This window comes from Rana temporaria, chromosome 3 (genome assembly GCF_905171775.1).
Source record: "Rana temporaria chromosome 3, aRanTem1.1, whole genome shotgun sequence".
In the NCBI taxonomy this organism is placed as follows: domain Eukaryota; kingdom Metazoa; phylum Chordata; class Amphibia; order Anura; family Ranidae; genus Rana; species Rana temporaria.
In genome coordinates, this window is record NC_053491.1 from 427,941,442 (window position 1) to 427,968,810 (window position 27,369).

General features: G+C 45.5%; 1 protein-coding gene across 1 annotated transcript in view; it reads right to left on the minus strand.

Annotated features, from left to right (window-relative positions):
- Window positions 1-27,369, minus strand: part of RASAL3 (RAS protein activator like 3) — an 83,599-nt gene that overhangs the window by 43,450 nt on the left and 12,780 nt on the right. Inside the window, exons 2-8 of the mRNA XM_040346281.1 lie at window positions 17,132-17,241; window positions 12,702-12,780; window positions 8,326-8,384; window positions 4,265-4,332; window positions 2,375-2,495; window positions 711-809; window positions 89-613 (exon numbers count right to left, since the gene is read on the minus strand). Of these exons, the coding sequence (XP_040202215.1) occupies window positions 89-613; window positions 711-809; window positions 2,375-2,495; window positions 4,265-4,332; window positions 8,326-8,384; window positions 12,702-12,780; window positions 17,132-17,241 (1,061 nt within the window). The remainder of the gene's footprint in view (window positions 1-88; window positions 614-710; window positions 810-2,374; window positions 2,496-4,264; window positions 4,333-8,325; window positions 8,385-12,701; window positions 12,781-17,131; window positions 17,242-27,369) is intronic.

Sequence of the window (27,369 nt, forward strand, 5' to 3'; positions counted from 1 at the left end):
GTTTGATGATCCTATACATGTCCATATTAAGTATGGAAATAGATACTGTATATTTTTATTTAAAAATTTAGAAAAGCTTAGATCTCACCTTGGCCTGACCAGTACTCTGCAGGACGTAGACCAGTGATCTTCCAAGCTCTTCTTTTTCCCGTGCACTCAGAATGGGCTCCATTGCTCGGCTTAGCTTAAGGTACTTCCAGGTAAGATACTCTGCAAATTCCTTGTACTGCACCAGGGGAAGAACACAGAGCTTCCTGTACCTTCCTCGTAGTCTGAGTGTCACCTCTCCACCAAGAGGCACCCATCTCTCAACCCCTTCCCTCATTCCTTCCAAAGCCAGTGTTACAGTTCCCACCCCAGTGGCTTCTTTCCCTTCTCGGAGAAGATGCAGCGCAACATGGCCTGAAAAAGAGGGCAAGTCTTTTAAGTTAAAGCTCTCTCCCCAGAATAACACGCCAGACTCAGGTGCTTTGCTTGAAGTTCGGCCATAAAGAGAGCCATCAAGATGGACCTCACAGAAGTAAAGGGCACGGGAGCCAGGACCTGAATTGGGAAGACCCTTGGCTTCATGAATCCAAAGACTGAGAGAGGACTCTTCACGCTCAAAATTATCCTAGGCAAAGCAAAAATATAAATGGGTTTATGAACCTGACAAATTATATTTAAAACACTTGGGTGATGGTTAAATAAACACTGACAAACTTACTCACCTTATCTGGTTGCACAATTCTGCGAAGATTTTCAATCCATCGGTCTCGCTCCAGAACAGATGAACATCCAAAACAGCGGCTGCATTTGGAGGTGATGACCTATGAGACATGTAGGGTTGTTAGTCATTGTCTTATTTATTATGATGCTTAAAGTAAACTAGTTTGTGTTTCTAAATGTAACCTTTTGAAATGTCAGTCTAGGTTTTAAAGTATGAAGACAAAGATTTTTGGGACTTTATATGAGACATTAAATGTTGTGTTTACCTTATTGATTGACTCATCCTGCCCCAGTGTTTTGTTTCATATAAAGTCCCATTTCCCCTTCCTTGCCCCTTTCCCTGCCCCTTTTGCCATTTTTCTGCAACTAGGTTTTAAAATAAAAGAATGAACCTAGCTTGTATGGGCAACAGATAATGCTTGTTTTACACACTTTCATAATTAAGGTCCATTGTGTAAGTTCCACCATAGCAGTGGTTTTCAAACTGCGGCCCACGGGCTGAATTTTTCCCTTTGCTTGTCTTTATCCGGCCCTTGGGGTACAATTCCTCCCACTGGCACCAACAAGCGGGCACTACAGCTTCCACTGATACCAACAGTGGGGAACCTTTCCTCCCACTGACACCAGCAATGGGGCATTTTTTCTTCCACTGACACCAATGATGGGACGCTATTCCTCCCACTGACACCAGCAATGGGGCATAATTCCTCCCACTGATATAAACAATTAGGCACTATTCCTTGCACTATTACCAATAATGGGGCACCAATCCTCCTTTTACTGACTACAGGCACTATGCATTTTTTTTTTCTCCCGCTGACGCTGGGGCATTTTCTACTTCCAGTATTGCACTATAGCAATAACCTTTTTCAAACAGCCAGTGGTTATTACCCTTTAATCATCTCCCTACTTTAAAATAAAACTATGACCTTTCACTTAAGCGTGCTATACACTGTGCAAATTTCAGTCGGTGCCCGATGCAGCTGCTGTTTGGGTATTGACAGCCGGTGGTGGCACCTGTGAGAATACAGTAGCCCCAGAAAATGTATCCATCTGTGCTCTTAACCTGCAGGCTGAACAAAACATTGTATGACCAGCTTTCTTTTAGTCTTATTGAAAAGTCCTGCATATACCTGTTGATCCAGCCAGTGAAGTCCACCTCATGCAGCTTATGTGGGGATGTGGGGACAATGCTGCTGCACTGCTCCAGGAGTGAGAGCAGCATTGTCCTTTATGTAGGCTGTGCATTCTTGCACAAAAGTGGGATGAGGAGATGTTTCGGGGTCGTGGCTATCAGCATTGCCAACTTGTGACCTTTAAATCAGCAGCTGGCCATATGTAGCCCCATTCAGTTATTTTTAGACTGGCAGAACTGACTGTACTGGTAGGATCCTCACACTTTTGGCTGTAGTGTCTGGGAGGAGAAGCATGTGAGGCACAAATTAAGGACAATTTGGCTGAACCAAGGAAAGTATAAGGCACTTTTGTTTTAGTGTATGGGGCATGTGCATAACATAGTAAATGAATTTGAGATTTGTTTAGACTGCCACACAAGAGTCTTTGAATGTTCTTTACATTTCTGGTTGGCTGTCACAATTTCAACTTATTTTGTTGTATTACAAGATAAAAGAAAAACAGCCCTAAAATTAGAACTTGTTATATTCACCTCAAAGCAGAATTGCTCCCCCAGAATACTGCTATGTAGAGCTCGTATAATCACATCTTTCTCGTTATTCAGGTCAAGAATTTCCACACAACCCAGTGATTCATGGGACCCATGCAAACTCCTGGATTAAACAAAAGAGAATTTATTATCATCTCCTCACTTTATTTTGCGAACTACACAATTTCCTGCCATATGGCACAATTCACTCTCTTTGGCTGGGGTTTATTCTACCATAACTGGGACATAATGGGAGTGATTTAATAAATAAGTAGAGCATGTTCACTTTTCAAAATAAATCTTCTCTTTGCAAAGTGACTTTTCCCTTACTGAAATAAATGAAGCTGTGCTGACTTTAATCCTCCAATTATGTGCAAACAAAAACCAAGTTTTTTATTTTAGGCTGTTCTCTTATTTTAAATCTTTTTCCTCTAACCTCTCCCCCCATGTCCCTGCAGCAGGGCTGTCTTAATAGCATCATGGGCCCCTTGACAAAGTAATGCCCTGAGGCCCTTACAATAGAGACAGTGCAGGTAAACAGACATCAGGTAGGTAGGAGACAGACAAGCAAAGCTTCTACTTCACATTAACTACATGAACAATCATTCTGTACAGCAAAGAAACAGTGGGAAAAAAATACTACATACATAAAGTAACAAAGCTGTCCTGTGCATATAATATATCTGCTCGATTGATGAGGAAAGATTAGAGGAACTGAATTTATTCACTCTTGAGAAGAGGAGATTAAGGGGAGATATAATCAACATGTACAAATATATAAGGGGGCCTATTTACAGATCCTCGATGTGTTGACATTAAAAAACACTTATATCCAGAGCTTTTTTTCTCAAAAAATAGGTGCAGGAACTCAACCACGACCCCATTCAAATTTCACAAACAGTAGAAGGGTCTTAAAGGGGCATTAAATACCAGGATTGCATTACATACAGAGTGTAGAGTTCAGGGGGTTACACACAGAGTGCAGAGCTGTCACCTGTAAACACAGAAACCAGACTTCTGTGTTTACAAGTGATTGTGGTTAGCAGGCGCCAAAGGGTCTGAGCCAGAGGTGGTGGAACTGAGTTCCCCCAAGTTCCCCCAGAAAAAAAGCCCTGCTTATATCACAGTATAACTCTGGCTTTCCCACCCTACCCTTATAATATATACATCTTTTGTTTTAGTCACATCAGGTGACTTCAAGATCCTAGATGACAGTAGCAGGGGGGATCCCAACAGTTATATCATGACCTCATTTGTAGGTTCCAAATACCTCACTTCCTGAGGCTCTGTAAGGCCCCTTTCACACATGCGGATCCCGGGAGGATCCGTTTTTGGTCATCCGCTTGCTCAGCGGAGATCGCTCCATTGATCCCTGCTGAGCCGGCAGATGACAGGTCTGTCTCTGCACACTGTGCAGAGACAGACCAGTCAGATCTCTGCTCTCCTCTATGGGGGATCAGATGAAAACGAACCGTCTGTTCGTTTTCATCCGATCCGATCCACCAGATGGATGCAAAATAGGGTTTGCATCCATCACATTTTAGCGGAAAGGATCAGATCGGGGCTGATTGGGGGTCAGCGGACATGTCACCGCTGACATCCGACGCTCCATAGAGGTACATGGAGAGCCCGTTCAGATCCGCCTGAAAAAACTGACAGGCGGATCTAAATGGTCAGCACGTGTGAAAGGGGCCTAAAACACTTGGCGGGATCTCAGGAAGTATCGCTTCAGCGTAAAAACTCAAGTTATACCATTCAATTAGCCTTATTAGGGATCTTCTATTGCCCCACAATAAATATTAATCAACAATAATATGCCTCTGTTGTTGGTAAGTTCCCCCTTAGAAATACAAATATAAATAGAGAAATAGTGTTATAATGTTTACTGATTACCTCTCATCTGGTTGAAGTGGTGAAGAACTTTTTTTCTTGTTCTTCTTTTTCCTTTTCAAAATCAAACCCTTTCAAATTAGAGTGAAAAAGTAAGATATTACTAACATTACACAAGACAATGTGTAAGAGAAAGGACTGCTGTTGGGCATACCTCCCAACCTTCTCGAATGATAAAGAGGGAAATCGTTTAGCGCAAAGTATGTAGGCAAAGACCATGACCATTGCCATGGTCCTGGTTATATGGATCGCAAAGATCTAATATGCAGAAATTGATTAGCTGACCCAAACAAGTGCTTTTTTTACCCTTATCTTCCCTAACAAATGCAGTGATATAGAGGTTGGATTAAAAGTTTAGAATGGTGTAACACTTTTGGCAGTAAAATGGTAAATTTTGTATAGAAATTTACACATCAGACCAAAAAGAGGGACAACTGAGGCTGCACAAGACATAGTCCTTCTAAATGAGAGACAATGCTGTTGGGTATTTAGTCAGACCAGAATCCTGAGGCCTCGTACACACGACCGAGAAACTCGATGGGCGAAACACATTGTTTTGCTCGTCGAGTTCCTTGTGAAGCCGTCGAGAAACTCGACAAGCCAATTTTCTCCATTCCCGTCAAGGAAATAGAGAACATGCTTTATTTTTGGCTCGTCGAGTTTCTCGACAGTTTCCTCGACGAAAATGTACACACGACCGGTTTCCTTGGCAAAAAAATATCTCCCAGCAAGTTTCTTTCTGTTTTTTGCCGAGAAACTCGGTCGTGTGTACGAGGCCTAATATGCAGCAATAGTTCAAGATGTTCTGACTCATCAGTGCTTGCTTATGAGGAGCTTATACAACCCCATTTCCGAAAACTTTGGGGCACTGTGTAAAATATACATAAACTCTCCATCTCCACATAAACTCATATTTTATTCACAACAGAAAATAGAAAACATATCAAATGTTTAAAATGAGAAATGGTACCATTTTAAGAAAAAAATAAGGTCATTTTTTAAATTGATGGCACCAACACATCTCCCAAAAAGTTGGGACAGGTCCCTTTTACCACGGTGTAGCGTCCCTTCTTCTTTTAACAACACTCTGTAAATGTCGGGGAACTGAGGAGTCCGGTTGCTGGAGTTTTGGGAGAGGAATGTTGTCCCATTCTTGCCTGTTATGGAATTCTAACTGCTCAACAGTCCTGGGTCTTTATTGTTTTATCTTTCGTTTAAAGATGCACCAGATGTTTTCAATTGGTGAAAGGTCTGGACTGCAGGCAGGCCAGTTAAACACCTGGACTCTTCTACTATAAAGCCATGCTGTTGTCATAGATGCAGTATGTGGTTTTGCATTGTCTTGCAGAAATATGCAAGGGCTTCACTGAAAAATATGTTGTTTGGATGGGAACATATGCTGCTATAAAACCTGTATATATCTTTCAGCTTTGAAGTTGCCAATTCCATACACACGAATGCACCCCTATACCATCAGAGATTAGGCTTTTGAACTGAGTGCCAATAACAAGCTAGAAGGTCTTTCTACGCTCTAGTCTAGAGGATGTTGTACCCATGGCTGCTAAAAATAATTGCCACACTTCTATTCATCTGACCACAGAACAGTTTTCCAGTTTGCATAAATCATTTTAAATGAGCTTTGGCCCAAAGAAGATGTTCAACATTTCTGGATTATGTTCAGATATGGCTGTTTCTTTGCAAGATAGAGCTTTACCTTGCATATTTTGGACAGCAATTTCTGGAAGTAATCCTGAACCCATGCGGTAATGTCCATCACGGAATCATGCCTGTTTTTAATGCAGTGGTGTCCAAAAAATTACAGGCCTTGTCCCTTGCACACAGAGCTTTCTCCAGATTCTCAGAATCTTTTGATGAGATTAAATACTGTAGATGATGATATATTTAAAGTCTGCAATTATATTATGAAATTGTTTGATCATTTTTAAACATAGCTTTTCCCAGATTGGTGAACCTTTGCCTATCTACTTCTGAAACACTCTGAAGCCTCGTACACACAACAGAGTTTCTCTGCAAAAACCAGCAAGAAACTTGCTGTTTTATTTTTTTTGCCGAGGAAACCGGTCGTGTGTACACTTTTCAACGAGGAAACTGTCGAGGATCTCATCGAGCCAAAAAGAGAGCATGTCTTCTTTTTCCTCGACGGCAATGGAGAAATTTGGCTCGCCGAGAGGCCTGACTCGCTAAGATGCTCTTTTTATATCCAATATCCAATCATGTTACTGACCTGTTGCCAATGAATCAAATTATTTGCAAAATGTTCTTTCAGCTCTTTCTTACTCACCTATTTTGCCAGATTTTTGTTAGACTGTCAGAGACCAGTGTATATAATGTACAGCATGGTGTATCGGAGCCTGGTGACAGATTGGAGCTGAGCCCGGCTGTGTGTGGAGGTGGTGGGGCCACCAGAACTATTACTGGAGGAGGGACACCTGCATTGAACTGGGGGGGGGGGGGGTTAAGACCCTGCATGATATGTGCTGGGGGACACTTTGGGATAAGAAAGGACCTGTGTTAGAATTTTAAATCCAACCTCCCACAAGAGCATAAGCCCTCTCACTTCCCAAAGCACTCCCCAGCACATATCTGACCCCCCCCACCTCCTTACAAGCACAAGTGGTGAGGGGTGTGTGTACTGAGGGAGGGGGGATCTGGACTGAGGGACGGGGGTCTATACTTAGTGGAGGGGGGGATCTGGACTGAGGGACAGGGGGTCTGTACTTAGTGGAGGGGGATCTGGACTGAGGGACAGGGGTCTGTACTTAGTGGAGGGGGGATCTGGACTGAGGGACAAGGGTCTATACTAAGTGGAGGGGGGATCTGGACTGAGGGACGGGGGTCTATACTAAGTGGAGAGGGGAGGTCTGGACTGAGGGAATGCGGGTCTGTACTGGGGGGACTATAGTTGGTGGAGGGGAAGTGACACCATGTTTTACCACACCAGGTGACACTAACCCTAGTGTCAGTGTGTGTGGGCCACTTGACTTTCATTACACTGAACTCTTCAAACCATGTCTTTATGGAGTTGGAAGAAAATGGCCTTTTTTAAACTGTTACCACAAGGTTGGAGGTGCACAATTGTCTAAAATGTCTTTGTGTGCTACCCTTTACTGAAATCACGCAAACTCACTCATATGGAGTGGTGACCATATACTTTTGACCATATAATGTAGGTGTGATGGCCAGGTTTTCAGAAACTATGTAATATTTTGTATGTTGGTGGGCTATTTGAAGCTTTTGTAGATGCCCCCTGACTATTGTTATACAGGATTCAGATAGTGACAACAGTTTTTGCTTTACAAAATGAAGGGTGACAATACATTTACTGGGTTAGGAGGACTCTGGTCATGAGAGCTTGCAATCCAAAATATTGGCTATCCAGTCTATGCATATTTGCATAGATTGCAATCTTTCGTCTTCGCTATAATTGCTTTATATATATATATATATATATATATATATATATATATATATATATATATATATATATATAAAAAGTGTTTACTTGTTGGACCTTCTGATCACCATCTAATGTCCTGCTTTATATAAACCTGTTTCTACTAAATCAGTAAAACATGATTCAGTAGAAACAGGTTAATGTTGGGGAAGATGGCACCCTTCTCCTGAGTATACCTGTATGGGTGTCTTTGGACCAATTTTTACCAGTTTACTAATATATCAGGTCTACTGCACCAGCTCACTGATAGAGTGAATTTTTGTGTATTTGCTTATCACCTGACACAGACCCAACATCTAATCAAAAATGTTGGCTTCCAAAAGATGTGTCCAAATTTTTTTTTTTAAATGTATTTGGCTTTTTAGTTCACATAATTGTTGCTGATATATTTTTTAAATAACTACCAATAAAAGACCTGAGTGCACGTAATTCTTATACCATAGAGCTTCAAGTACCCTTCTCTGAATCCTAATATCCATCATACAATGTAGACGTGGCTTTTGCTGGCTTGATGAACATAGATACAATTTATTTTCTAATGAATGATATCAAGTAATATATTTAGTATAGATATATTTTTAAACATTACCTTCACATTATTAAACTGATTCTTTGAATCAAGTTCTGCATTTCCATCAACGTTTGGATCTGTGATTAAAAAGAATAGCAGATTTATTCTACAACTCATATGTATGTGTCACAAACTACTGGTGAACAGGTGTGAATCACAACTGCGGTTAGCAAGGATTTCAATGCACGTCTCTATGTGAGATTTCAGTACTAGGCCCCAGGCGTCACTCCAATCAGAGAACAGGAGTTTGGGGGGTCACTACATCATCTCTCTCATATATATGAATGTGTTGAGCCTCTATGGGTGGAGGTATCGCAACATGCGTCCAACCCCTAGCGTTAAAAGATTACAATTCACGTGAAGATTCCAATGCACTTCTGTATGCAAGTGATTATCAGTATCGTACCCCAGGCGTCACACCAATCAGAGAACAGGAGTTTGAGGGTTCTCTACATCATATCACTAACATAAAGAAATGCATTAGGCCACTAAGGGAGGAGGTATTAAATACCTTCAATCCCTAGCATAGAAAAGTTAAGGCGAACATGTTCAGTAACTTAGGGCATGGGCCGATAAACAAGTAACAACTTATGTCAAGCACATAGTAATTAAGCAAGGTGCAGACAACTGGTAGTTACGTAAGAGAGACAATTATAGCTCAGGTAATTTGAGAGTGTATGTCCCTTTAAGATGCTCCACAACAAGTAGCCGAGAACACAACAGACAATCTCAAGCAGTATGCTAGTACTTAGTAAGCCAGAGTTCAATACAGCAACTGATTAGAAGCAATGGCCCAGATTCTCAAAGGGCTTACGACAGCACAACGCCATGTACGCCATCGTAAGTCCTAATCTGGGCCGTTGTATCTATGCGACTGATTCTTAGAATCAGTTACGCATAGATATCCATTATATCCGACAGGCGTAAGGCTCTTACGCCGTCGGATCTTAAATGCAATTTTTTTTTTGTCCGCTAGGTGTCGCCTCCATCGTTTTCCCCGTCAAGTATGCAAATTAGCTAGATATGCGAATTCCCGAACGTACGCGCGGCCGACGCAGTAAAGTTACGACGTTTACGTTAGTCTTTTCCCAGCGTAAAGTTGCCCCTGGGTATATGAGGCGCAACCAATGTTAAGTATGGCCGTCGTTCCCGCGTCGAAATTTATAAATTTTCGTTTGCATAAGTTGTCCGTGAACGGGGCTGGAGGCCATTTACGTTCACGTCGAAACCAATGACGTCCTTGCGACGTCATTTGGAGCAATGCACCCTGGGATATTTTACGGACGGCGCATGCGCAGTACGTTCGGCGCGGGAACTTGCTTAATTTAAATGCTACACGCCCCCTACCCGCCTAATTTGAATTAGGCGGGCTTGCGCCGGGTGATTTACGCTACGCCGCCGCAACTTTACAGGCAAGTTCTTTGTGAATAAAGCACTTGCCTGAAAAACTTGCGGCGGCGTAACGTAAATGAGATACGCTGCGCCCGCCCTAAGTTACGCCATTCTACGAGAATATGCCTCAATATATGTAGTAGATGATTCTAAAGGCACTACAAGTGAAACAATGGCTACTTATCCGTTTGCAGAGGATCAGTCTTGTTGTAGTTTAGCAGCAATGGAGATCTGTAGTTTAGGGATTCTTCTATGGAGGGTCTCCTGGTGGGGGATATCTTGCGGTGTCCGCAGCAACTCTTGTGAGGTTGACAGCGCAGATCCAGGCAAGGAATGGTTTCCCATTTAGCTAGAGTAGTAGGGATCCAGCATGGCATGCTCTTCAGCTTTAGGGACAGATGGTACCTGTAGCTTGGTAGCCAAGCCGGCTACGGCCGACAATAATAGAACCCCGTTTCTATGAACTGTGAATGCCTTTATAGGCAGGGGACAGGTGCAGTGCATAAGCACTGAATCCAGCACAGCGGTGATATTTTTGACACCCAAATGCATTATTTTACATTTTTCTACATTGAACCTTATTTGCCATGTAGTTGCCCACCTCAATAATTTGTTCAGATCTTTTTGAAAGGTTTCCACATCCTGCGGAGAAGTTATTGCCCTGCTTAGTTTAGTATCCTCTGCAAATACAGGGATTGAACTGTTTACCCCATCTTCCAGGTTGAGGAAGACAGTAGGGGTGAGAAAGGGGGCTAGGGAGAGAGAGAGGGGATGAGAGAGAGAGAGAGAGAGAGAGAGAGAGAGAGAGGGGGGCTAAGAGAGACATTGAGGTGAGAGAGAGGGGGGCTGAGAGAGGGAGGGCTGAGAGAGAGGGGGTTGAGAGAGGGAGGGGGGCTGAGAGTGTTAAAGAGAGGGGGCTGATAGAGGGAGGGGGCTGAGAGAGAGAGAGAGAGAAAGTGGGGTAAGAGAGAGAGAAAGGAGGGCTGAAAGAGGGAAGGGGGCTGAGAGAGAGAGGGGGGAGTGAGGGCCAGATGAGAGAGATCCCTTGCCCTGTCCCTATCTGCAGTCCCTTCTCTGTCCCATTGTCCCAGTCTCTGTCTGCAGATGGGTCTGTGTATGTTTTGACGAGTACGGTACCTTCCATGCCAGTCTGTCTCCTTCTTCACCTGCTTTAATCTTTCCAGCGGCTCCTGCAGCAGCCTGCGCCTCCCGTTTGTCTTCTGGTCCCCTAGTCAGCCTGTCCCCTGGGCCTCATGTTAGAGCTGAGAGGAAGTTGGAGTAGTCCATGCTCTGGAAACGCAGGAGATGCTGTGCTTGCTGCTTCTTGCCTCTTCAAGGGGTGGAGTCAGGTGGCGAGGTAAAGGAGGAGGCAGTGGAGCTCTTATTCCGAGACCTGAGCTCTCAGGGCTATCTCCTCTCGGCCCTTCAATGATCACTGCCTTGTTGAGATGGATGCCTGGTCATCCGCACCCCAAGGACGCGGCTGATTGCTGTCACCACCAAACTTGGACTCTCTGCGACAAAAAGGGGTTTCTTGCCCCACGCTAGACAGCCCACACTCTGGACAGCGTCCCTTTACATTTTGCGCTAAAGGCGATAGACCCGCCTGCCTCACCACTCTACGCCACCCCTGAGTGCTCCCCCGGGAAGCCACTTCCTATGAGGGCACTCGTGCATGCTCGATCCTGAGCCTTGCTGTCTGCGTCTATTGACTCAGACAGCAGGACTTGGCCCTGCCCCCTATTCTTGCTCATAGCTTTTGACTGACAGCAACTGAAGCCAATGGCTCTCTCTGCTCCAAGCCTATGAGACAGGGGAGAGGGGGGAAGAGCTGTGCTAATCGCTAGTTTGAGATTCAGCTCAGGTGAATATTTAGGGGAGGGGAGGAGGCACTATAAAAAGTTTTGGCAGCCGGTGGTGCTCTTCTTTTGGGGGGGACAAACACCCCTCCTCCAGGCGGTGCGGCACAGCACTGACAGCACCCCTGCTGTGTGATGCGGCACTGACAACCCCCCCGTGGGCAGTTCGGCACTTACTCACTCATGTGGCGGGACTGTGATGTCCTCTCCTGGAGTGCGGGCAGCGGCGGCTCCGGTGTCTGTTCTTCATGCTTTCTCCATCGGGTGTCTTCTCTTCCGCCAAAGCGCTAGACATCCAATAGGACTACCTGCCACCCGATTGGCGGGGAGGAATTTTAGTGAGAAAATAGCGAAAATGTATTCGCTATCATCACACAACTGGGTGGGCTTGGAGCGCAATGCGCTGCGCTCCGAGGTCACCCTTTTTTGAAACCTATAGCTTCTGGCTCTAATCAGGTGCTTCAAAAAAACACCCATGGTACGGCGCTCTGATATGTAGATTAGTGGGCCAGACACATGGATAGGGTAGACGGCATCTGTGTGCCCTCTATGGACGGGCCGCGGCTGGTTTTTACCTAATGCAGAGAATTCATTCAGGTGAAAAAAACGTTTACCTTTACAACCACTTAAGTTTTATACTCCTCCTACTGTTAAAACAATTTTGTGATACCCACAATTTTCCACAGCACACTATGTATGCTGCCTAATTATTGTTATACAGTACACAATTTCTATAGCGCCAACAGTTTGTGCAGCTCCTCCTATGAATCACAAAGGTTGACCCCCCCCCCCCTAGAAGATTCTAACTATGGTATAACTACAGTGTATGATATGTGACTGAAAATTGTCTCCCCTATGTTGTCATATGTGAGTACGTTTCTGAAGAACAACTCTTAGTAACTCTAGACAGGTATCGGTAGTGCTGATGAAAGACTTTTCACATTGGCCACGTCCTGCAGGAAGGAAGTGGTGGATTGACTCCACTTTACTGTGTTAACTCCTAATTGGCCAGACCACTGTTTATGTACTTGCTTTCTGGCCACAGAAATAGTAACTTGTAAGTCGCGTCTATGCCCCACTTCCTGAACATAGTAAATCTGAAACTTACAAGTCTTCACATTACGGAAGATTCCAACCTCTTACCTGCCTCTGCTCTGTCTGCAAGCACTGCTTCATTATTGGACACGCAACTGCCAGCACGACTCCGGGTTCGAAATGCATCCTGGGGGGGTAGACAGAATTAAAGGGGTTTTCACCATCAAACAGGTTAAACTGCATTTATCCAATATCTGTCATGCAACTTTCTTATTTATGTGTTGGCAAAATTTCAAAAGTACAGTTAAAACAATGCTAGCAATTACAGGCAATAAGATTAGGGGCAGATTCACGTACAGCCGCGCAATTTTGTGTGGGCGTAACGTATCTGATTTACGTTACGCCTCCGCAACTTACACGGGCAAGTGCTGTATTCTCAAAGCACTTGCCCCGTTGTGGCGGCGTAGCGTAAATCACCCGGCGGAATTCAAATTCGGCGGGGAGGGGGCGTGTATCATTTAAATTAAGCACGTCCCCACGCCGATGAACTGCGCATGCGCCGTCCGTAAAATATCCCAGTGTGCATTGCTCTAAATGAGGTCGCAAGGACGTCATTGGTTTCGACATGAACGTAAATGCCGTCCAGCCCCATTCACGGACGACTTACACAAACAACATAACTTTTTCAAATTTCGACGCGGGAACGACGGCCATACTTAACATTGGCTGCGCCTCATAGAACCAGGGGCAACTTTACGCCGGGAAAAGCCTAAGGCGTCGGCCGCGCGTACGTTCGGGAATTCGCGTATCTAGCTAATTTGCATACTCGACGCGGAATTCGACGGAAGCGCCACCTAGCGGGCAAAAAAAAAAAATGCAGTTTAGATCCGACGGCGTAAGAGACTTACGCCTGTCGGATCTAATGGATAACTATGCGTAACTGATTCTAAGAATCAGTCGCATAGATACGACGGCGCAACACAGAGATACAACGGCGTATCTGGAGATACGCCGTCGTATCTCCGTTGTGAATCTGGGCCTTAGTCTCCAGAGTTGAGCATTGAGAACAATCACCAAATTTTCAGATCAGGGCTTGCTTGGCCCACTATCGTCGGACAAGAAACATCCTTTACACCAGGGTTTCCCACACAGGGGTTTCCATCATCACTTCCAAACTTCCCCTTTCTGATTTCTTCTTGCAGCACAGCTGCTCTGACCCCAGGCTTAGGCCGGCCATACACAGAGCAAAATTGTTTCCTGCAACCACGGGTTGCAGGAAAGAAATTCACATAATTCCCCCATCAACACAGACAGTGTTGACAGGGCAATCTCTCCCACCAAGCCATTGTATTCTCCAGGGGGGGGGGGGGGCATCCCCCACTGGGAGAAGACAGTGAATACTACTAGCGGTTAGACCAGCCACTAGCAGTAATCTTTTGTAAAATCCGACAGGCTGGTTGTTCCTAAGTTGATTGATCGATTAACTTGGTACATTCAGCCTGCCCATATATAGTTCAAATCTTGGTTTCCGTTTCCAGCGGAGATTCCTCCTCCGGATTTGGATCCGATGGCGTGTACACACCATCGGATCAAAATCCGTGCGGAATTCCTCCGCGGTGACGTGTCGCGCCGCTGGAAGGTACGCATGCGTCGAATCATTGCAACGCATGCGAGGGAGGGGAGCGGACAGATTGATCCGGTGAGTCTGTACAGACCACCGGATCAATCCGCTGGTCCCGATTCAAGCGGATAGATTTCTTAGCATGCTAAGAAATTTCTATCCGCTTGAAATGGACCGGCCGGATGAATCTCTGTGGATAAATATCCGCTAGGCCGTACAGACGACCGGATTTGTCCGCTGGAACTGATGCGCGGATCAATCCCAGCGGATAGATCCGGTCGTGTGTACGGGGCCTAAAGGGCCAGATTCAATGTATGTAAATGCATGGAGGGCCACATTCACCTGCTAATAAATAAAGATAATAATAATCCTAACATAAAATGGCAGAGTCGAGGCCTTCCAAAATACATGGCAGCCTTGGTTCGTCTTTCGTTACTCCCAGGAATATGAAGACACAATGCGGAAAGCCTAATGTTTATGTGTAGTCTGTATGGCCTCTCGCGGGATTAGGTCCTCGACTCTTTTTGTACGATTGAAATTGGATGACAGCGAACGTTACCGCTTTAATACTCACCCCCCCCCCCCCCAACGCTTTATTATTGTTCTTTTTCTTCTTTTTTTTTCTGGTTTCCTCTCCTCTTTCCCCCCTTTCTGTCTATCCTTTTCTAGCACACGATACCATGTGCAGTGTATGTACGACAATTACTAACAGATCGTCAGGCCAAAAACTTCATGGCGAAAATACAGTTTGAATGATTGTCCCCTAATGGGCTTAGTTCTTAAAGTGGAGTTCCACCCATTTTTTTATGTTTGTCTGTGCTGCATGCCCTAATCTCATAGTGTTCAGAATGGACAATTTTTATTTATTTTGTTGCTTGTAAATACCTTTATTTTGTAGTCCTTCATTACTTCCTCCTCCTTATTAGCCTAGGCTATTAGGTCACAAGGCTATTCGCAAGGGTTTCTGGGATAGGCATCATGTATCCCAGTAGTCCTTGCAAATAGCCTATTTGCATAGAGAAGGGGCGGCAACTTCCTCTGACACTCCCGTTGCTATGGAAACCTGACTGAAACCTATTACATCGCTTGTGCAGCACTGAGCATGTGCGAGATCTGCAAGGCTGAAATCCAGGAAGTCATACAGTCTGGCTTCATGATGCCCACACTTAAGATGGCCACGGTCTATTTCTAGATTATAAACTAACTCAATGCTCTAACAACCTAACAAAACGGACCTTAGTTTACAGACTAACTTTACTAGAATACATTAAGCTTGTGTATTACAGGGGTATTTATATTTAAAAAGTGAAATTGTGGGTGGAACTCCCCTTTAAGGTTTAGTTTCAGCCTATCAGATACTTACTTTGTATACCACCATAAAGTAACTCAAGATTTTAAGCGCTCTGTGTCCAGGACACTAGTCACTTACAAGTGTATCCACACTGGGGGTTGATTCAGTGCACTGGGTCGGGTATTGAGGTTAAGCAGCCCTGCTGGGACTGTGGTGCTAGGGTGAAGAAGGAAGAGGACTGACAGACAAAGATAAGGCCCATACACACGATCGGACTTTTCGACAACAACGGTCCGATGGACCCGTTTTACTGGACAAACCGACCGTCTGTATGCTGCATTGGACAATTGTTGTTGGTTTTTCAACGGACAAATGTTCGCTGTGAATGCTCTCAAACTTTTCAACAACAAATGTCAGATGGAGGATAATCAGATCGTGTGTACACATGTCCAAAGTACAAACACGCATGCTCAGAACTAATGCTAAACATTAGACAACAATAGCAGAAGTTGCCCAAAAGAGTGGCGTTAAAGAGCTGAAAAACCAAGTGATTTGGTGAATGTTGGCTGAAAAAGTTCTGCCGTGTGTATGCATACCAAGTTCACGGCCAGCGCCCCTTCGGACCAAAATCCACGGAAAAGTCAAATGGAAGTCCGATCTTGTGTATAAGGCTTTAGTTTCTGTCAGTAAATTTAATAAATATTGTAAGTAATCTCTCACTGATATGCGCTGATGAGGTGGCACTGATGGGCACTAATAGGCTGCACTGAAGGGCACTTATGAGGCGGCACTTATGGGCACTGATTAGGTGACACTGATGAGGAGGCACTAATATGCCGCACTTATGGGCACTGATAGGTGGCACGGATATGTGGCACTAATGAGCACTGATAGGCGGCACTGATGAGTGGCACTGGTGTGCACTAATAGGTAGCACTGGTGGGCACTGATTGGCAGACCTGGTGGGCACTGATAGACAGCAGGGATAGGTATCACCATTGGGCACTGATTGGTGGCACTTGTGGCCACTGATTGCTAGCAATGGTGGGTACTGATTGCTAACATTGGTGGCGCTGTATTGTAATCAGGGCACTGATGATCAGTGCCCTGATTACTTGTCTGGATGTCCCCTCTAAGGAGATGCCACTGATTGGCTCTCTTTGCCACGCACTCTCAGTGTGAGGTGATGAGCGATGATTACCGGAATCTCCATGTTTACATGTGATCGGCTGTGACGAGACACAGCCGATCACATGGTTAAAGAGCCGCAGCCGTAGCTCTTTACAGAGATCGGAGTCATGCGGTGTCCTAGCAACATGTCCTAGAGCGGCTGTGATGTCGTCCCAGAACGAGAGCCGCGTCGTCCTTTAACGGTGGGCGGGCGGAAAGAGGTTAAGCATGCGCACAGTAAAAGTTACTTTCTGATTTCACTATAATCTGTGTCTTTTACTGTAGTATCTACACAACACTACTGCTAGGTGTGCCAGTGGGATTGAGTCTGTTCTTGGGGTTGAAGAAGCACAGTAAAGAACCAACAATATTCAAGCAGCTCCTGCGGGGGGTAGCGTTACAGATGTGATCCTTATTTTATTAAAACATTAGGTGTCTCAAGAAAAAAAAAATTACCTGCTCCTCTCCTTTTGTCCTCAAAATACATCCTTCTACAAGGGAGAAGCTTGACACGTCCCATACGTGAACTTCAGGAGTATGGGTGGGAGTAGGGAAGACCAGCAGCTCTGAAATATACAATTACAGGGCACATCAAACCAGGAAAAACAAACATTTGTTCTGACAACATTTGGTAACTATCCATACTATATCTAGGACTTTATGCATTATAGGCTAATGCTAAATCTCAGTGCTTCAATGTCTAATGCCGGGTACACACGAGAGGATTTATCCGCGGATACGGTCCACCGGACCGTTTCCGCGGATAAATCCTCTGAGGATTTCGATCCGCTGGATTGTACTCACCATCGGATCGAAATCCGCGCCGAATTTACACCGCGGTGACGTGTCGCGCCGTCGCCGCGATGATGACGCGGCGACGTGCGCAACGCTGTCATATAAGCAATTCCACGCATGCGTCAAATCATTACGACGCATGCGAGGGATGGGTTCGGACGGATCGATCCAGTGAGTCTGTACAGACCACCGGATCGATCCGCTGGAGCCGATTCCAGCGGATAGATTTCTTAGCATGCTAAGAAATTTTTATCTGCTGGAAATCGGTCGTCCCGAAATATATCCGCGGATAAATATCCGCTGGATCGTACACACCAGCGGATCTATCCGCTGAAACCGATCCGCGGATCAATTTCAGCGGATCGATCCTCTCGTGTGTACGGGGCCTAACAATTAACAAAAAACTTTAACATTCTGCATGAATGCTACTTTGCCCTATACCCGCCAATCCATTATTTTAATAGGATATTTTCAGACTCAGAGGCATCTGGGATTATTAAAATAAGCTTGGCTTGTTCCTATAAAAGCATAGTTGGGATGGTTAAAACGAATTTGTATTGTATCGAATTTGTTTATTTTATAAGTGGACTTAGTTGTGATTTATTTCTGCCAGTTCTGTGAGTCTTTCTAGCAATACTCCAGCTGGTACTCATGCGCAAACAGTAACATTTTCTTTCTATCCAGGGCTTCTCTTGCACTTTTCTTATGTAGCACCTAGTGTGCTACTAAATTAGTGCAGACAAATGTATTTGACGCATGGTAAAGTGAGTCTGAATCTGGGTCAGGGTTTATTGCAGGTCAGGCTAGATGACTCAGAGAGGCAGGTCCCCTGGATCTGGGAGTTTGGAGAAACTTCTAGAAGTTAGTAGGCAGAGGCCAGGAAGGTTGATCTGGCGAATCTCCATGTATACTGTCTGGGTGGCTAGGTCAGTCCTTAAATATGGATTCATGCTAGCAGGGGAGTCGGGTGGAAGATAGAGTGCTGAGGAGGCTGTCGGTGGCCTAGGAGGGATCCCTTAGGTCTGGGGGGGGGGGGGGTCTTTACCTCCAGGCTGGCTTAGGAAGATCCTTATAGCATCATGGTTTGTGTAGGAGTTTTACCTGAGAGCAGTGGGAGTACATCAGCACACCCAGGGCTTTTCAAGGGGAGAGACTGCCACACGTAGCAATCTTTCTAAAAGGACAACGCTGTGCTTAACCCTTTTATCCTTGTCCTGAAGATTATAAGAGCAGCCAAGAGGGCCAGTAGTGCCTGTAAGCAGTGGAGCTGGGAGCAGTTCTACATTAAGAAAGGATACACTCCTGCATGCAATTTGCCTAATTTGAGTGCTATTTCCAAGAAGGGCTAAGAGTTCCTAGTCTGTTATGGACTTTTGCTATTGATCCACAAAAAAGACTGCTTTGCACAGGGGAAAGAAGTTGTCCCCTTTTGTTGTTCTCTAACTCAAGTTGGACATCCCATAAATCCCTTCAACCATCCAAGTTGTACCCCTAATAAATCATTAAAACAAAGGCAAGGGACTGACTTCTTGTGTTTGGATGCAAGCGGAGAATATGTGTTGCCTGGCTGTGCAGAAGTAGGGGAGCCAGATACCAGCAGCCCCTGCTGGGTAGTGCTACACTTACATTCATATTTGGTTGTGCATTCTTCAAGCCTTTAAAGTGGTATTAAACCCAAAAACAAACATTTATTAAACTGCAGCTCACCAATTCGTAGATATGATGGCTGCAATCATTTTATTTTTTAGACTTTTTGTTTTATTTTATTTTGACCTGGTGATCGAGCCAGTAGGTCCATTATTTTCCAGTTTCCTTAACAGACCAAGCTGTTCAGATGAAGTAGCATTAGAGTATCCATTCTCAACTAGAATTTAGTGGAACCCTAAGGTTCCTCCAGAGGATACTAGGTGTTTCTTGACCTATGGCAGATTTATCTCCAATTCTATGGTGTCTGCATGGCTCCAGGTCCAATGCCACTTGACAAAGCCAACTACATAACACCAATAATAATTATAGCTGTCTGTAAGGCCCCTTCAACACGGGGATGGATCCGCTTGCAGCGGTCCGCCAGCTCAGCAGGAGATCTCTCCGTGGATCTTCGCTGAGCCAGCGGATGACAGGTCCCTCTCTGTTTACTGAGCAGGGAGGGGCTTGTCCAGTGCCGCAGTCTCCTATGGAGTGATCGAACAAAAACGGACAACATGTCCGTTTTCATCAGATCTCACCCAATCCGATCTTTCATGGAAGGAAGGTGACGTATCGCCATCTGTCTGATTTTAGTGGATTGGATCGGGTCGAATGTCAGCGGACATGTCACCACTGACATCCGACACTTCATAAAGAAGAATGGAGCAACCGTTCAGGTCTGCCGAAAAAACTGACAGGCGGACCTGAACGGCCCAACCGTGTGAAAGGGGGCTTAAGGGCTGCATTCTGACCACCATGGAAGTGGAGTGGGCTGCTTTATTGGAGAGCTGCCTGCTGCAGTGTTGACTGTGGTGTCAGAGATAGAGAGAGACTCTGCTGACACATCTACATCTTCACAGCTGTGAGTGATTGCCAGGTCCTGAACTGCTGCTGACATCACTGATTCCGTGAGAGATCGTAATGTCTGGGTCCTGAGTCGCTAATGACGTTACCGGTTCCGGACGCTAGAGACAGGGAGGAGGCATAATAACAGATTGGTGATGAGAGACTACTAGCCACATCTTCCTTGCCTACGTCTGAAAAAAAGGACGTGTCACCTTACTGCAGGATACAGTTTGAGTACTTTGCGCCCAGTGCGGTGTAAACTACTCAAATCAGAGTACTCCGACACCAGAACTTGAATCCCAATGATTACAAATACACTGGCCAGTGGAAGGATATTGGAGAGACTGATGGACCTTCAGTTTCCAGTACCACCCCGCAATTAGGGCCACCTTAGTTTCAGGGTACAGGTAAGGAAACATTTAGATCTCCTGTTGTTTGTGGTGCCATACAAAATAGGTATCTGTTGTTGTTTACTGTTATTGCCATTCTGTTTATTCCTTTGTTAGCTGTGTTGCACAAATAAATATTCCTTCTTAAGGGCCCTTTCACACGGACGTGTCAGGCCCCGTACACACGACCGAACATGTCTGCTGAAACTGGTCCGCAGACCAGTTTCAGCGGACATGTTCGGTCGGCTGTACGTCTGACCGGACAATTTTCCGGCGGATCGGACAGGTTTCCAGTGGACAAATGTTTCTTAGCCTGCTAAGAAACATGTCCGCTGGAAGCCTGTCCGTCGGACAGGTTTGGTCGTCTGTACAGACTCACCGTACATGTCTGCTCAGTCGAAAGCCCTCGCATGTGTCGAAGTGATTCGACGCATGCGTGGAAGCATTGACCTTCCAGGGCCGCGCATGTCGCCGCGACGGTGCAGCCATGTCACCGCGTATCGTGTCCGCGCGGATTTCTGTCTGATGGTGTGTACAACCATCAGACAGAAATCTCCGAGCGGACATGTCCGCTGAAAACCGTCCGGCGGACAGTCCGTCCGTGTGTACGAGGCCTCAGTGTACGGGCTCCGTTTTGCTCAGCGGGGATCGCTCTGTCGATCCCCGCTGAGCAGGCAGATGACAGGTCTGCACACTGTGCAGGGACCGACCTGTCAGAGCGCTGTTCTCCTCTATGGGGGATCGGATGAAGACGGACCGTAGAGTCCATTTTCATCCGATCCGATGCGCCAGACGGATGGAAAATAGGGTTTCCATCCGTCAAACTTTGGCAGGTCGGAGTGGGTTGGATGTCAGCGGACATGTCACCGCTGACATCCGTCGCTCCATAGAGGTGCACAGAGTGTCCGTACAGGTCCGGAAGTCTTGGTATGTCAAAGAGTATGGTGCTGCCCAGAGGGTCACTGGCACTGGGAATAGGGGGATACGCGCTACACTGTTTAAGGGCCCTTTCACACGGGGCGGATCAGTAATGATCCGCTCCGTGTGTCCGCAAAGCTCAGCGGGGATCCTCCCTAAAATCCCCGCTGAGCTGGCAGCTGACAGGGCGGTCCCCGCACACTGTGCAGGGACCGCCCTGTCTTTCCTCCGCTTTCCCCTATGGGGGATCGGACGAACACGGACCATATGTCCGTGTTCACCCGATCCGATCCGGCAGACGGAAGAAAAATAGGATTTCTTCCGTCCACAAATGCGGATCTTTGCGGAGGCGGACAAATTACGGGTGTCAGCGGACACACGACCATTTTCCTCGGCAGAATTCAGCTTCCGACCGAGTTTCTGGCTGAATTCTGCCGAGAAACCCGGCCGTGTGTACACTTTCGGCCGAGGAAGCCGACGAGGACCTCGGCGAGGAAATAGAGAACATGTTCTCTATTTTCTCATTGTTCTATGGGAGCTCTCGTCCCGCCGAGCTCCTCGGCGGCTTCAGGGCTGAACTGGCCGAGGAACTCGATGTGTTTGGCACGTCGAGTTCCTCGGCCGTGTGTACGGGGCCTTAGGCCCGGATTCAGAAAGAATCGCGTATCTTTCTGCGGGCGTAGCGCATCTCATATGCGCTACGCCGCCGTAACCTAGTCAGGCGAGTAGTGTATTCAGAAAGATCTTGCGCCTGAAGTTACGGCAGCGTAGCGTATATGGGCTGGCCTAAGCCAGCGGAATTCAAATACTCCAGGTAGTGGGCGTGTTGTATTTAAATCAGCCGTGACCCCATGCAAATGAATAGGTGGTCGAACGGCGCATGCGCGCGCATGCTCAGTGTCACGTTGAATTTTCAAATTAAATTACGCCCGCTCAATGCTTAGTCGACGTAAACATAACCTACGCCCAGCCCCATTCACGGACGACTTACGCAAACAACGTAAAATACGACGCTGTTCGTACGTTTCCGACGTCCATACCTAACATGACTTACCCCTGCTTTATGAGGGGTAACTTTACGCCGGTCCGACGCCTTACGTAAACGACGTAGCTAGATAAGCCGGGCGCACGTACGTTCATGAATCGGCGTATCTCACTAATTTGCATATTCGACGCGGAAATAAACGGAAGCGCCACCTAGCGGCCAGCGTAAATATGCACCCTAAGATACGACGGCGTAGGAGACTTACGCCGCTCATATCTAGCCAACTGTGAGGCGTATCTGATTCTATGAATCAGGCGCCGAGTTGCGACGGCCCGCATTCGGAGTTACAACGGTGTATCTGGAGATACGCCATCGTAACTTCTTTCTGAATCCGGGCCTTAATGTTTGTCTCAACCTGGCACTTTTGCTGGACAGCTAGGTCTGATAAAGTGTCAACACAGAGGACACAGGGGGACTCTTTACGTCTAGAGGAAAAGAGATTTAATCTCCAAATACGGAAATTGCGTGTAGGCACCTGGCGTTTACAGCTTGTGGCTCCACAGCCGCTTGTGCACTGCTCGAGTCGCGCTGCGCTCTTTCAGTGGCCGGGCAAACTTCTGGGTCCTGTGACGTGTCCCAGAAGATTGCAGAGATGGAGGGTGAGAGGAGGAGACGCCTAGGGGGAGAGGAGGAGTCACGTAGGGGGAGAGGAAGAGGAGGAGTAATAGAGTCGCCTAGGCAGGGAGGAGACAAGAGTAGGAAGTGGGAGCTGGGTACCTGTCAAAACCAGGTACCCACTCGCCCCCCCCCCCCAAAAAAAAAAATTTGACATGGCATGTAAGGGGGCGAAGAGTGCTTAAAGCGGAAGTTCCACTTTTGGATGGAACTCCGCTTTAAGAAGTTGAAAATTAACAGATCTATTAGCCAGATCAAAAGATGAAACAAAAAAGACACCAGCTCAGTGTAAGATACACGTCACTTTATCTCAATGATTTACTGAATTCTGCTGACGAAGCGACCCAGCTGCTAAACTAGTTGAGATTCCGTTTAGCGTCACCTCCTCTTTCACCGTGATCCTCCCCTTGGGGACTACTTTAGCCCGGTGACTTGTATGGCTGGTCCCGCAATATTTGTTTATTGTCTTATATCATTATTTTTGATGTTTTTATGACTATGTTTTGTTTTTTTGATACCATGTTAATAAATTTATATATATATATATATATATATATATATATATATATATATATATATATATATATATATATATATATATATATATATATATATATATATATATATATATATATATATATATATATATATATATATATATATATATATCTTTTACTCTTACTACCTTTCGAGTCTATCTTTCTATACAGTACCGATATAGTCCTCTTGCCCCCCTTTTTTGTTTGGTCTTTTGGGCCCTTGGGGTCCCTCAAGTCCTAACTCTATTTCAATGATTTACTGGTTTCGCAATTGCAAAAGTCACCCTCAACTAAAATATGCTGTATGCATGTGGTTGTATGAATTGTACATATTTGATGCTTGTCCACATCAGAGTTCCAGTACAGTACTTTTTATAGAGGTGTAATTTTTTTTGGTATCCTAATAAAATATTTTTTATCATAATCTATTTGTTAATAATGCTTTATATATACACAATATATACATTTATACAGTATATACTAGAGTTGCACAATTAATTGTTAAAAAAATTTGATCTCGATTCAACCCCCCTGACGATCTCCAATGCAGAGCATTATTTCATATAACAAGTGGAGAGACTTATCTGCTCACTCAGCTGTCAAAAGAAAATATCTGGGCAGTCTGCCAAGTTTTTAACAGGAAACATTGGGCCAGATTCACAAAAGGCATACGACGGCGTTTCTCCTGATACGCCGTTGTATCCCTGTTGCTATCTATGCGACTGATTCATAGAATCAGTTACGCATAGATAGCCATAAGATCCGACAGGTGTAATTGTTTTACACTGTCGGATCTTAAGATGCAATACCGCGGCCGCCGCTGGGGGGAGTTCGCGTCGTAAACCAGCGTCGGGTATGCAAATTAGGAGTTACGACGATTCCCGTCAGTTTTTCGTGTTCGCTACGTCGCCGCTAGTATAGTTTCCCGTCGCAAAGTTAGTCGTTTTTTTGGTGCCTTAACTTTACACAGCAATCGTATTGCTGTATAAAGTATGGCCGTCGTTCCCGCGTCGAAATTTAAAAAATAACGTCGTCTGCGTAAGCCGTCCGGGTATACGGAATTACGCTACGCGCGTCGCCGTTCTAAAAAATGACGTCACTTCGTGCAAAGCACGGCGGGAGTTCGAAAACGGAGAATGCGCGGTAGGTCCGGCACGGGAGCGCGCCTAATTTAAATGGCACACGCCCATTTGAATTGGCCCGCCTTGCGCCGGAGGCCGGAGGTGAATCAGGCACTTGCGATGAAAAATTGCAGCGGTGTAACGTATCTACGATACATTACGCCGCCGATCTTCTATGTGAATCTGGCCCATTATAACTAATGCTTCCTCTTTAGGTCAAAGGGATAAACTTCTGTGTGTGTGTAAAGAAAAAATCTGGGCAGTCTGCCAAGTTTGTAACAACATTAAACATTGTAACCAACATCCTTCTTGGCAATCTTCTGTGTGTTAATGCAGGAGGCTTAACAACTTAAAGTCCAAATCTTTTTCTGACACTTGTTTCTTAAAGGAGTTCTCTGACCTAAAACTTTTAACCCCCGCTGTGCCCGGGCTGTAAAACTATACAAAATAAACTTTCACTTACCTGCCTACGATCCCCCGTTGTTCCGATATCGCCGTCCCGCTCTCTGGTCCCGGGCCCCTTCCGCTTCCTGTGTGTCGGTGACTCATAGTGCGCTCAGCCTATCAGCGGCCGCAGCAATGTCCCGTCGCGGCCGCTGATAGGCTGAGCGCACTATGAGTCACCGACACACAGGAAGCGGAAGAGACCGGGACCGGAGAACGGGACGGCGATATCGGAACAACGGGGGATCGTAGGCAGGTAAGTGAAAGTTTATTTTGTATAGTTTTACAGCCCGGGCACAGCGGGGGTTAAAAGTTTTAGGTCAGAGAACTCCTTTAAGTTAAAAATCAATATTTTTTGCTAGAAAATTACTTGGAACCCCCAAACATTATATATATTTTAGCAGAGACCCTATGGAATAAAATGGCAATTGCTGCAATATGTTATGTCACACTGTATTTGCCCAGTGGTCTTTCAAATGCAATTTTTTGGGGGAAAAATACACTTCAATGAATAATAATAATAAAAAAGAAACAGTAAAGTTAGCCCAATTTTTTTTTATTTAATGTGAAAGATGATGTTAGGCCGCGAGAATCGTCATCTATCTTCTAAGAAAAAAAATAGTGATTCTCATTTTAGGCAGAATCGTGCAGCTCTAGTATATACATGTGTGTGTGTTGTTGGTGAATGAATTGTGGTAGTAACACTGCAACTCCATGTGGGGATTTTTTGTAATTCTTTAGACTGGAACCTCTTGGGAAGGTTTTTCATTGCACTATTTCATGTTTCTGTCTCACGTGAAAGAACTTGGAGTTCCATGTTAGAGAAAAATCATCAGAAACCTCTTATCCGTGTATACGGCCATGACATAAAGGAAAGGTAAAAACCTCCTTGGTGTGTCAGGCCAAGCTCAAGGAGTCTACTTATGTTAGCTAATATGGGAACACGCTAACCCAGTGGTCTCTGAACTGTGGCCTGCAGGCCGAATGCAGCCCTTTCGCTTGTCATTATCTTGCCCTTGGGGCGTTATTCCTTCCACTGATACAAGGCAGCCTTCTTCCCACTTGCACCAATGGTTGGGCACTGTTCAATGTGTTTAACCACTTGCCATCCCGGCCATTGTAGAATGACGGCCACAAGGTGGCTCTACAATTCTGGGCCACTCCTTCCGGCCACTGGGGGGCACGTGCGCGCGTGGCCGCCATGTCACTCAGGTGCCGATGCGTGTGCCTGGCGGCCGCGATGTGTTCCAGGTGCCCGTGATCGGCAGTCATAGAGCCAGGGACATGGATCTCTGTGTGTAAACACAGAGATCCATATCCTGTCAGGGAGAGGAGACCGATGGTGTGTCCCTTGTACATAGACACAACCATCGATCACCTCCCCCAGTCAGTCCCCTCCCTACACAGTAAGAATCACTCCCTAGGGAACACATTAACCCCTTAATCGCCCCTAGTGTTAACCCCTTCCCTGCCAGTCATATTTATACAGTAATCAGTGCAAATTTATAGCTCTAATCGCTGTATAAATGCGAATGGTCCCAAAAATGTGTCTAAAGTGTCCGATGTGTCAGCTGTAATATCGTAGTCCTGAAAAAAATCGCAGATCGCCGCCATTACTAGTAAAAAAAAAATATTTAAAAAAATGTCATAATTCTATCCCCTATTTTGTAGGCGCTATAACTTTTGCGCAAACCAATCACTATACGCTTATTGCAATTTTTTTTTACCAAAAATATGTAGAAGAATACATATCGGCCTAAACTGAGAAAAAAAAATAGTTAATAAAAAAATTGGGATATTTATTATAGCAAAAAGTAAAAAATGTAGCGCTCACCCCCGGAGGAGCCGCTGATTAGTTTGGGATCGGCATATTGAGTTACCTTCTTGGCTTGGTCTAGGGGTGACATCCGAGAGTGTAGATGAAGAGCAGGTGTCTAGACACGAAATGAGTTTTCAATGCTTTATTCCAAGGCCCAACATGGCCAACATCAACATGGCACACAATAGAGAAAGGCTGATGAGCATAGAGGAACTTTGGTATCAGGCCTTGGATATGAAAAAGAGCAAGCCTGCTCTTAGCAATAGTGTAACTCAGTTTGTCGCCACCCCGATCAGGGTGGGTAAAGTGCCCCCGGACAGGCGACTATCACAGGCCTGGCAACCGGAGAGCCACTTAAAGATCAACTGGGAGGAACAGACCTCTACTACCGGCCTGACTCAGAGCCTCTGATACAGGCTTTGTCAATTTGAGATATGTGAGAACAGGTTGAGTGAATCCTCCCAGTAAATTCTTATT